At 40.1% G+C, this 12991-nt stretch overlaps 1 protein-coding gene across 1 annotated transcript in view; it reads left to right on the top strand.

Moving 5' to 3' along the window:
• Positions 1-8875: 8875 nt before the first annotated feature.
• Positions 8876-12991, top strand: part of CLCA2 (chloride channel accessory 2) — a 62701-nt gene continuing 58585 nt past the window's right edge. Inside the window, exons 1-2 of the mRNA XM_006831072.1 lie at positions 8876-9163; positions 10485-10622. Of these exons, the coding sequence (XP_006831135.1) occupies positions 8978-9163; positions 10485-10622 (324 nt within the window). The 5' untranslated portion in view covers positions 8876-8977. The remainder of the gene's footprint in view (positions 9164-10484; positions 10623-12991) is intronic.

Genomic DNA, 12991 nt, shown 5'->3' with positions numbered 1-12991 from the left:
AATTGAAAGGTGGTTCTAAGTTTCAAGAATCTAAAGCATACCTATCTGTGTTTCAAAAACACAAAACAAAACAAGAACTGCATTTGTTTCTTTACAAAGACTATATAAACAGTTGAGTCCCCATAAAAATGTATGCTTAAGAACTAGAAAGCGATATGCATATACCTCATATACCTCATGCCATATACAAAAAACAACTCAGCAGGGATTAAAGACTTAATGTGAATCCCAGAATTATAAAGGTCATCAATGAAAAAAACAGGGACAAATTTGAGGGCTCTAATACAAGGCACACACAGACTACCAATCATTGCAACTATTGCACAAACAAAAGACAAAATAGATGATTGGGACATACTAAAAATTAGAAACTTAAGTGCACCAAAAGACTTCACCAAAGGAGTAAAAGGGGAACCCACAGAATGGGAAAAAATCCTTTGCAACGATATATCAGACAAGGGACTGATTTCTAAAATATATAGGAAACTACAACACCTCTACAAGAAAAAGACAAATAACCCAATTAAAAAATGGGCACAGGACATGAACAGACACTTCACCAAGGAGGAGATCCAGGCAGTCAACAAACCTATGAAGAAATGTTCACGATCACTAGCTATTAGAGAGATGCCAATCAAAACAACAATGAGATATCATCTCACACCAGCAATAACAGCAAAGATCAAAAAAGTAAAGGACAATAAATGCTGGTGGGATTGCAAAATGGTCCAGCCACTATGCACTATGGAAAACAGTATGGCGCTTTCTCAGAAAGTTGGAAATAGAAATACATTATGATTCAGCAATTCCTCTACTTGGTATTTATCTACAAGAAATATGAGCCATAACATGAATAGATTTATATGAACATATATATGTTCATAGCAGCACTATTCACAATAGCAAAAGGCTTTGTCTGAAGATTCACAACCCCAGGTACTGTACTCCAAAAACAGAAGAGGGAGCTCTAACCAGGAACATATGGTGGGTATAACAGGTGCAGAAGGTGTCCTGGCTGGGAGCCACTTGAAAGGAGGCCCCAGTGAGCAAGTTTCTATTAGTTATAGCTTTTGGGAATGGTGAGAAATCATTCAGCCATTTAAACCTAATTGCCATAGTTACTATTTCCCACAGACATGCCCCTGGCTCCAATTCTCCCCTCTCCTTTACACAGTACCCTGATACACACAGGGTGAATTTTACAAAATCCATAAGCCAAATATTAGCCTCTTCACTACATGAGGCTTCATTATGTGGTCCTTAAAAAATACATATGTAACTACCTTAAAAAAGACATTTAAAAAAAGACATTCTTAAAAATAGCACCTGTAGGAGAATTCACAAGTTCCTGTGACTCAAATGTATGTAGAAGAGCTTTGAAAATTGCAAAGCACCATATAAACATTAGCAATTGTTTCTAATAATGTTTGTTGCTGTAGGCCTTTATTACTGGGTCTACTCTACAAGGTTAGATGGCCCCCTATTTTGTTCAGCTTGGGAATCTTTTCAACACCAGGCCCCCCACCAATGAAGTCTGAAAGCTACTTAGTTTATTCTGATGTGCTCAATTCTGCATTTATGTATACACTTTGTCACCTTTTGACTTCAGTCTCCATGCTCTGAGACACGCCTGTGGTGTGGTGATGACTCAACACACACAAATGGCTTCCTAGTTCTCATCTGGATCACCCACTCTGCTGCTTTCCTTTGAAAATAACTACAAATTTAAGGAGCTCTGGTAGCATATTGGTTACAAATAGGTCTACTAATCTCAAGACCAGCAGTTCAAAACTACCAGCTCTTCTGCCGGAGAAAGATGAGACTTCTGGATGCTATAAAGGTTTATAGCCTCAGAAACGACACTCAGGGTTGCTATGGGTCAGAAACAACTCTACAGCACACCATCACTGCCACCACAAATTTAAAGCAAATGTGAAAATGGAGATATAAAATGTATCTAGACCCTTGTCAAACTCCATGCTTTATTTAATTTGTCACCTTTACAATTTACCGCAATTCCTACTTTAATTTATTCCATAAACATTACATAAACTAAAGTGGCCCCCTAATCCTTGTAGCCTAACAACACAATGGTCTTATATATTCCTCTTCTGAATGTGATTGCTGAAGAGTTGAAACAAAACCTGAAGAAATAATTCAAATGTTCTTTGATGCCTCAAGATATCAAATCCCCTGACTCCTCTGACACTAACTGGGCATTTTATTTATGTGGACTCTGGTCTGTTACTGGCAGCTGCCATGAAAAGAACTGGGCAGAGAGGCCTTCTGAGGCCAGATTGAATGTAGGGCCACTTAGTGAACAAAGATTCTTCAGTTACTGAAATTGAATAACTCTTACTTTCTTGAAAGCAGATAAAAGGATAGCAGATTCCTAGAGTTTATGTAACATTGAAATAAGCATTTGAAAATTGCAATATCAAGTCATTTTTCTCAAGCTTTTCAGCTTTGTCTCCTGTTAAAGAGTATACTGAACTGTTCCAGGGATGTAGTGAATAAAAAGAGAGCCCTTCCTCATACACCCTTCATTAGAGGGGAAGGCAGTAACATCTTCAACTGGTCTGGTCCCTGAGGCATAGCTGGACTTGATTATTGAGATTGGAAAGGATTCTGAAGTGTAGGTCAGAGGTTGTGGGAAAGGGTCTGGGGAATGAACATAATTCTTAAGACATGGTCAGAGAATGAACCAGCATTTGGAAATCTCTTAAGGAACAGATGACTAGAGCAGAGTCCAGTGAAGTGGCCAGATTTGGAGATTGGGTTACAGAAAGAAGGAGCCAAAAGCAGATTGACAGGAATGGATGTCATGCCTGAACTCCCAGCCCGGATGCGCCTGTTCAGATTTGAGGCCAGGTGGAGTAAACAAGATGGTTTACTCACAGCTGTTCTTCATAAATCCATATGCACTCTCTAGTCAACATACTCCACCACACATCCTAGGGAGCCTTTGTAACCACTGGTAGCTGGATGTCAGCTCTCAGTTGCCCTCTTTGTACATGTGAGCAAGAAGCACTTCCATGATTGTTGACAAAAAGTTACTCTCAAAATGTAGTTTATAAGTTTAACATTTGAGCATATTGTTTTGTTGATGGTAATGAATTTCTTCCTTAAAATGATATTTGCATAAGAAAATAAACTGCTAAGGAAAGGTAAAAATGCTGGCCATTGTTCTACTCAATGAGTCACAGTTACAGGCAGAGCCCTTGGAGCTGCCCCACCTCTGGTCTTTTGCCTGGGAATCAACTCCAGAAGGTGAGCTAACTTCTGAGCTGGAAGGTGAGCAACTTTGGAAGCTATCTGGTGACTCGTGGTATGCCATTTTCCTATATATCCAACACCCAAGGTTGTCTGTCAACAGGGGAAACTGCTGGATAATGGAAGAAATACCTCCCAGGGAACAATTGGGGAAAGAGCATTTTCACACCATAATATGGAGCTCCTTTGTGATCTGGTTTTTATTTACTTTTTATTCAATTCATTCAGCAAATATTTATTGGGAGTTTACTGACTTGGGTATTAAATGCAGTGAATAAAAATAGATTCCTTCCTCATATACCTTTCAATGAGAATCAGATAATCAATTACACACACACACACACACATGTGATGTAATTACCACCATGTTTCAAAAGAAAGAGATCTGATGCAATGAAAACACAAAATAGGGGTTTTGACCTAATTAGGAAAGGAGCCCTGGTTGTGGTTGTTGTTGTTATGTGCCATAGTGTCAGTTTGGACTCATGATGGTTGTGGTGGTGGTGGTGGTTATGTGCCATGGAGTCGGTTCCAACTCATAGCGGCCTGGCACAGGCTTTCCAAGGCAGTAAATCTTGATGGGAGCATAAAACCTCATCTTTCTCCTGAGTAACAGCTGGTAGTTTTGCACTGCTGATCCTGAGGTTAGCAGCCCGACTCGTAACCACTATGCTACCAGAGCTCCTTGATCTGACTCATAGTGACTTGTATAGGACTTTCAAGGAGCAGTTGGTATGGTTAGCAGTCCAGTGCTTGTCCTACAATACCATACCACGAACCCGTATGGAGCAAAGGTTAAATAGCTGGGTTTCTAATCAAAAGGTTAGAAGTTTCAACTCAGCAGCCACTCTGGGAGAAAGATGAGGCAATGTGTTTGCATAAATATTACAGCCTTGGAAGCCCTACAGGGCACTTCTCCTCTGTCCTGTAAGAGTCGATGGAAGATCAGTGGATTAGGGGTTGGGTTGGGAGCTGGTTAGAAAGGTCTGGGCAGGCTTCCAGGATACAGCTGGAATTTGACAGAAAAGTAAGAAGAAAAAGAAGAGGTCCCAAGCAGAGGAAACAGCCAGAGAAAAAAAATTCCTCAACCTTTCTCGGTGTTGAAACTCATATACATTATTTCTCCTGCTATTAACCCTCTTCTACTCTTATCCTCACCCATTTCTCTTTCCTAACTCCTGCTCATTCTTTTTGTCACCATTTAGTTATCACTTCCTGTGGAAAATCTTCCCTGAGTAGCCAGAGAGCCTGGTTTAGATGCTTTTCAGTGCTTATCACTATAATAGTTGTTTCTGCCTCTATCTTCCTTGTTAGGTCGCAAGTTCTTTGAGTCAGAGACTAAGCTTTATTCAGGATATCCCCAGTGACTACCACAATGCATTGAGTTATTACTCAATGAATATTCAAAGAAGAGTTGAAAAGAGAGAGGGATGGAGGAAGGATAGGCTGTATAAGTCAGTTCAGGGTAGTAGTAATAATGATTGTTGTTGTTAAGTGCCATTGAGTCAGTGCCAACTCATAGAGCTCCTGTATAGGGTTTGTGATTTTGAACTGCCAACCTTTTAGTTCAAACCAACCTTGCTATCCAGTGTTTATCCTACAGCAATGCACCAGGACTCCAGTAATAATGATTGTTGTTGTTGTTAAATGATGTCAACTCAGGTTTGGCTCATAGCCACCCTGCATAGGGCTTGCAATGAGTGGCTGGTGAGTTTGAACCACTGACCGAAAGTTCAAATCAACCTTGAAGTCCAGCACATTAAACCACTGTGCCACACCAGGGCTCCAGTAATAATAATAGCTAACACATATATGTCACTTACTATATGAGGGTAAAAAGTATTGCTATAAAACCCTAGAAACCTATATGAAACAAAAAATATCAAAATGTGATGCAATTGTTCCTAGACATATCCTCCATATGGGTGTATACACTTCTGAAGTCAGTGTTTTTATCTCTTGAATTCTCCTCCAAAGAATTCTATGCGTTTTGATTTATACTATGTCAAAACAGCAGTCTTGGCATCCTTGTTGTTGTTGTTATGTGCCATCAAGCCAGTTTTGAAATCTTTATGGGAGCAAAAAGTCTCATCTTGCTGTAGCAGAGCACTGGTGGGCTCAAGCCGCTGATCTTGTAATTCGAAGTCCAGTGCTTATACTGCAGCCACCGTACTCCCTTTTAAGGCCATCCTGTGGTTATTGTTGTTAGGTGCCATTGAGTTGGTTCCAACTCATGGCGACCCGACATAGGGTCTCCCAGGAACAGCTGGTAGGTTTGCACTATCAGCCTTGCAGTTAGCAGTCCAGTGCTTATCCTACGGTGCCACACCAGGTCTCTTTTGGCATCCTTTGTTGTTGTTATTAAGTGCTGTCAAGTCGGTTTCGACCCATAGCGACCCTGTAGAGAGTTTCCAAGGCTATAAATCTTTACGGGAGCAGAAAGTCTCATCTTTCTCCCTCAGAGCAGCTGGTAGTTTCGAACTGCTGACCCTGAGGTTCGCAGCCCGATTCGTAACCACTATGCTACCAGAGCTCCTTAAGGGACTCAAATTGTGCTCTTTTTCAATGTTCTTTGAGTTTGGGGAATAAAAAGAAGTCTGAAAGAACAAGATCAGGGTTTTTAGATAGATGGGGTAAGGTTTCCTCCCCAAATTCTCAAATGACAGCCCTTGCTACCCTGGAAGAGTGACCAGGTACACTGGTTCCTTGGTGCAATTTTCCTGACTTTTTCTCACCAAAATAGTTTTCAATTTTCTTATAACTTCTTCCTAATAAGCCCCTGTGGTCATCCTGTGTCCTTTGAGAAAATCTATTTAGGTTACCTCTTTGAGATCCAAAACAATAGTCACTATAACCTTCTGAGTGGACCATTCTGCCTTCAGTTCAACTGGCCCAGCAGACCACTATGAAGCCATTGTTTTGATTGGGTCTTTGTTTTGCAGGCACCCTAAGGAATTCTGGTGTGGCACTGTGGGTTAATGCACTGGACTCCAAGGTTGGTTTGAACCAAAAGGGCAGCAATTCAAGCTCACCAACCACTCCTTAGAAACCCTATACAGGGTAGTTATGAATTGGAACCGGCTCGATGGTACTTAACAACATACAACAAGGAGACTAAGAGAAGCGTATTACTGAGAGAACTTGTCTGCAGAAGCCACTGATACTGTGTAAACATTTTGTTTGGAAAAGACCAATACATGTATGCATACTATTCTAAGAACTTTAATATTTTATTTAATAATTTTTTATCTCAGCAAGCCGATGAGGTGAATATTATCATTTTTTCTTTTACTGAATGTCTTGAAAACTTCAATTTCCTTGTCTGCAATAGTGAGATAATAATACATACTTCATAAAATGTGTAAGAATTATAGTAAATTAGCATAGTGTCTCTGCTGGAACTATCATCTGTATTAAAACTTTACCAGGGCAAATGTCAGGGACTAAAGTCCTGGTTCAGAAGACTCCAAGCTTGTAGGGAAGAAGAATGGTCTTGATCCTGAAGACACTCAGTAGAGCAGGGGAAAAAAAGAAAAAAAGAAAATAAAATATATATATATATATATACATGTTGTTGTTATGTGCTGTGGAGTTGGTTCTAACTCATAGCGACCTTGTACAGAGTTTCCGAGGCTGTAAATCTTTATGGGAGCAGAAAGCCTCATCTTTCTCCCATGGAACAGCTGGTAGTTTCTAACTGATGACCCTGAAGTTAGCAGCCCGATCCGTAACCACTATGGAGCTCTCGTAGCATAATGGTGTGGAGTCCTAGTGTAGTGCTTTGGGTGTCAGACTGCAAAGTCATTTGAACTGCAAGGTCAGTGGTTCAAGCTCACCAGCTACTCCATGGAAGCCCTATATAGGGTTGTTATGGCTTGGAATCAACTCTATGGCACTTAACAACAACTATCTATATATAGGCAGACTCTTACTGTTGGTAAAATCCCTGTTGAGAGCAGGAACCAATCCTGCCCTGCCTGCTACTTGCCCATCCCTAGCAACTTGCAGAGGAGAGGCCCACACAGGAAAGCATGGAGCAAGATTTGTTTGCTATGGACACCTGACTCTCTTAATTTTAGACATATCCTACAGTAGCTGTGTGTAGAATACTTACACACAAAGATAAGAGAGAAAGAAGATTCTTAGAATAATTGGATAACTGAGAAAGATATCATGAAAAACAATGGCGTTTGGAGTCTTTCAGAAAGTGGTATCATTCTAGCACTGTAATAATACTTGCATAGCCTTGGAAACTCTGTACAGGGTCGCTATAAGTCGGAACCGACTCCACGGCACTTAACAACAACCTTGAACAGGTTACTTATACTTTCTTTTTGTCACCTCCAATATAGATATAATAAAACTTGTGATTCAATAAATTTACTTTCATCTCCCATTGACTCATTTTCATAATCATTCTGAGAATCTGTTTCTTCATTTGAGAAATGGGAGTAAAACTTATACCCACATCAGGGAAGTGAAATTTAAATGTTAATTATACTCTAAAACATTACATAAATATTAAGGGTTTTTAATTAGTCATAATGCCCCTTAGAAGCCAGGGTGGTGAGACTTTGTATCTCATATTTTTGGCATGTTGTTAGGAGGGACCAGTCCTTGGAGATTTTCCCATCATGCTTGGTAAAATGGAGGGTCAGAGAAAAAGAAGAAGACCCCCAATGAGATGGATAGACATAATGGCAGCAGCAATGGACTCAAGCATAGCAACGATTATGAGGTTGGCGCAGGACCAGGGAGCGATTTGTTCTGTTGTGCACAAGGTTGCAATGAATCAATACGACTTGATGGTGCCTAACAACAACAAAAACAGCAGTCATAAGATAGTTGTGAGGGCTACTTATACCAGTTCCTGTGATAAGTATGGAGAAACAACGGAAGGCTGACTGAGGTGTGGCCCTACCCTCAGGAGAGCGATGCAGGCAAGGAGAGGAATCCAGGCTTCTGTCTGCTCCACAAAGAAGAGGCAGCAAGGCTAGAGGGAAAGGCATCTGTGGGCTGCAGAGGCAGCCAAGTTCCTGGCCCCAGGCACTCCCTGGAGGATATCTGATGCCGTCTCCACAACCATCAGCTGGAGCTTGTCCAGACTACCTTGCCCCAAGGCCCTAGGGACAGGGCTACAGGATGGATTTCTAAATCTTCAAAATAAACAGACACAGGGAATTTCAAATCAAACACAAATGATTTGAGGGAAGTAGCTTCATTGACTGACGGAGGAAGATGTGTAGGATGAGAAGAGGAAAATCGCTAACCATAGATTTCTGATAGTCAATTAAAAGTGAATTGAAAAAGGAAAAAAAAAAAAAAGTGAATTGAACCACCCAGTTATCCTGGTTTTTAAGCTGAATCAGACAGGCATGCACTTTCAAGCTTCTTTTGTCTTAGTTTCCCTCTTCCTTCTGCTGAGAGGAGAGAAAATGAGTAAGGCAGGGGAAGGCTTCTTACCTAACCATGAGTTAGGAAGAAGCTCAGCCACAGGACAGGCAAGTATGACTTTGCCTAGAGAAAGAAGACTTGTAGAGGCAGATCCCAGGTAGATCCACCCCGGATTTTGCAAAAAAAAGCACCTCCTTCATCGCAAATTCTAAGACTTCCAAGCTCAAGAAGGAATCTGTTTTCTCACTGACACCCTGGCATAATGTACGCAGCAGGGCCAGAGTGAGTAAATCAACGCCTTCGCTAAAACATGACTTACAGGGATGTTGTAGGTCCTGTCTGCAGCCTGAAGTTCATGACTCTTTTGGTTGCCCTAAATCCAGAACTCCTACTCCTGGGAGCCCGTGTGCAGCTTCAAGATAATGGGTATAATGGATTACTTGTGGCAATTAATCCTCAGGTATCCGAGGATCAGAACCTCATCCCAAACATTAAGGTGAGTGACTTAAATATATTAAAACAGTATCATTATCCCATTAGAACAGACCTCTGGTGGTTGTGTGCTGACCTATCGCCAACCTGTATTGGGCTCACCAGAGCAGAAAGCCTCATCTTTCTCCCACGGAGCAGCTGGTAGATTCAAACTACTGACCTTAGGGTTAGCACCCCAGCTCGTAAGCCACTATGCTACCAGAGCTCGTTATAGAAAAAACTTGTAGTCCTCTTTTAAAACTTACCTTGCCTGGTTTGCAGCTTAGCAGGAGAGAGAACAGCATTTGTTAAACATAGTGCCAAAAGTTGCAATTATGGCCAAGCAAATTTGTTACCTAGTTCCCAGTTGTCTCAGCTCATAGACAGTGATCTAGTCCTCTTCTTTTTGTTGGCTCTGGTAGCGAATGGGGCTGAGAACCGCAAGGTCAGCAGTTTGAAACTACTAGCTGTTCCGCGGGAGAAAGATGAGGCTTTCTGCTCCGGTAAAGATTTACAGCCTCGGAAACCCTGTACAGGGTTGCTATGAGTCAGAACCGACTCCATGGCACATAACAACAACAACCACCACTTTCTTTTTAAGCTATTTTGTTGTCTTTCATTGATGTTTTTGGAGTAGTAACTTAAAAACATATATAACAACCCAGTGTCAGTAACAACGCCAGATATTTGATTGGAATAAGTACAATGGTGGTAGTGGTGTTGATGTGCGGTGTAGTCGGTTCCGACTCATAATGACCATGTACAGAGTTTCCGAGGCTGTAAATCTTTACGGGAGCAGAAAGCCTCATCTTTCTCCAGCACAATAGTGCTTATTAAAATCCTGTAGTCTCCATCCTGAGGGGAAGAATTCCCAGAAAGGAAGGATGAGATTCTCTGTGGAGAGCCACAGAGCAAAATTATTTTCTTTTCTTTACCTGGATATTGTATAAAGTAATTGACTGCCTTTTAGCTTAACAGGGAGGATCACAGATCCATTAGTTAAGAGCGTCTTTGGTTTTGTTTCAGGAAAGCCAGTATCATCCTAAGGTGTGGTCTTGAATATGCCCACAAGGGTGATGTGAATTTAAAAGGCTTTCATTAAAATGGGGAAATCCTATAGACAAGCCCAGACATACAATTTAGTATTCTAAAATATCTTCTATATCAGCATTACAAGTTTATTTTGCTCCTAAATCTTCCCAAAGGCTAATGTATTCTCTAAAAGAAATGTTTCCTTCAAAATATTTCAATTTTTTAATTATAACTTATTCAGTTATAACCAGAAAGCCAAGCATGAATGAATGGCTTACGCTTACAAAATAAACTTTTCTTTTGTCTGGCAATAGGAAATGATAAGTGAAGCTTCTTTTTACCTATTCAATGCTACCAAGAAGAGACTGTTTTTCAGAAATGTGAAGATTTTAATACCTGCCACATGGAAAGCTAACAACTACAGCAAAGTAGAACAGGAATCGTATGAAAAGGTAAGATCCAGGGCTCTATGAAATGAGCTTAACTTGAATTCAGCATGTAAAAACAACTAAAATATATGGTGTTTGACTTTATAAGTGAGAACTTAAGGAAAAACAAATCAATATATAAGCACTGTCGCTGCTGCTGCATGCTGTCAAGTCAGTTCTGACACAACAGTGAACCTGTGTAGGGTGTCCGGGAGTCCTGACGTGGAGCTGTAAGGTAATGCGCTGGACTGCAAAATGGATTTGTACCTCAAGGTCTGCGGTTCAATATCACCAGCTGCTCCTTGGAAACACTACACAGGGTCGCTATGGCTTGGAACCAGCTCACTGGAACGTAACAGCAACAACAACATTGAGTTTCTGAGGCTATAAATCTTTAAGGAAGCAGAAAGCCTAACCTTCCTCAGGCAGTGTGGCTGCTGGATTCCAACTACTGAGTTTGTGGTTAACAACCCACTATGCTACCAGGGATCCTAAGTAATATTACTGGGCAGATTCTTATTCACAAAGTATATGGAAATACAATAAATGAGTATAAATTATGGAATAAAAAATAAGTAAAATTCTTTGGCCCTAGTAGCTTCTCAGATCTTATTACTTTGTAACTTATAGTTTCCTTCCTAAAATGTTTGATTAAGGGCCAAGCATTAATTTTATCCCACTAAGTATGAATTGTGGAGTCCTGGTGTGGCACTGTGGGCTAATGCGTCAGACTGCAAAGTCGTTTGAACTGCAAGGCTGGTGGTTCAAGCTCACCAGCTGCTCCTTGGAAACCCTGTGCAGTGTCGCTATGGGCCAAAATCGACTCACCAGCACTTAGCAACAACAACAAGAAGTATGAATTGTAAAGGTAAATAATTGCAGTTATGACTATCTTCATTTAACATCCAGCCAGGGGCAATAAACATGCATGTCCAGACAAACGTAATCTACCCACTTACGTAAAAATATGACTAGCTTCCCATGCCAAAGGATAAATTAACAGAATTTCACATTAGCCTAACTCCAGGATGCAGTTTTAAAGAGTTTAAGAAAAGAAGAAGAAAGACAAGAAGGGCAAACAGGATAAGCAAGATAAGGGATGGGTAATTTTCCTTTTCCAATCAAAATGAACTTAACCCAAAGTAGTTTGGTAAACCGCAGATCACCGTTAAACATCCATCATAATGTCTGACTTATACTGATAAACATTCTGTACATAAATGTTAAATAAAGTTTACAAATAGCGTAGTCAATTACTGTGAACTAAGAGTCAATTATAGCACCAAGAGTAGAGACATTGAGAATTTCGGGGCTTCAGCAATGGAGCAGCTTCAAGATCTATCTATAAAACTATAGCTGAAGCAAAGCAACAGAAAGCATATGGTTATGATTCTCCTTATTTTTTTCTGAAATTTTAAGTCATTGTTTTAAATATTAGCTCTCCTCTGAGATTATCACAGAAATTAAATGATACAGCAATCTAGATGCACATCTCCGTGCCTGAAGGAGTAAACCACCACCAGACACTGTTGAGTGGGCTCCAACTCATGATGACCCTGTATGAGTCAGAGCTGTGTGCCAGAGGATTTTCAATAGCTGATTTTTCAGAAGTAGATCTCCAGGACTTTCTTCCTAGGCACCTCTGTGTAGACTCCAAGCTTTCACACTTACCACTAAGGGACTTGGAAGGAGTCAGAGAGATACCTAAAAATACCTATTAGGACAAGACTAAAACATTTGTTAATGCTTGGTGGTAAAGGTAGAGCATATAGGGAAAGCAGGATAGGCTGGGTAGAGTTTTAATGTTTAGTTTCAACTGTGTGTCAGGTACTTTATAGTTATTAAGACATTTAATTCTCACACACTATAAAAATTCATTCACTAAATATCCTGTACTAGCTTATAACATTTCCATACCAAAGTCATGGGGAAATTAACATTATTTTGGTTTTTTCATTTATTTTTACTATATTCTGCATATAGCACTTAAATTGCCAATTATAGTACAATCTTTATCTATTGTAAAAAATTTTAAATGTACTTATGTACTGGTTTTCCCTTGTAGCATGTTATTTGTGTGTGTGTGTGTGTGTGTGTTTATACTTTATTAATTTTTTTTTTATGTCACTCTTGTTCCTTGGAAACATCTGTAGTATTATTAATCTTCTGACATTTTCTTGTATTTTAAGGATAAGAGCCTCTAGTACATTAAATGCCCAAAAAAATCCATTATCAGTGATTGAAAGTTTATATGTAACCAAGAAACCATAATCATCTCTCGAAAGAGAGTAGTAATGTCAGTGAAGTGTTCTTTGTGTCTGTATTGATGTGGAATCCTGGTGTAGCATTGCAGAATGATTCGTTCAATTGCAAAGTCGGTTTGAACCACAAGG

This window comes from Chrysochloris asiatica, unplaced genomic scaffold (genome assembly GCF_000296735.1).
Source record: "Chrysochloris asiatica unplaced genomic scaffold, ChrAsi1.0 scaffold00002, whole genome shotgun sequence".
NCBI classification, from domain to species: domain Eukaryota; kingdom Metazoa; phylum Chordata; class Mammalia; order Afrosoricida; family Chrysochloridae; genus Chrysochloris; species Chrysochloris asiatica.
This window is presented reverse-complemented; position numbering and strand designations above follow the sequence as displayed.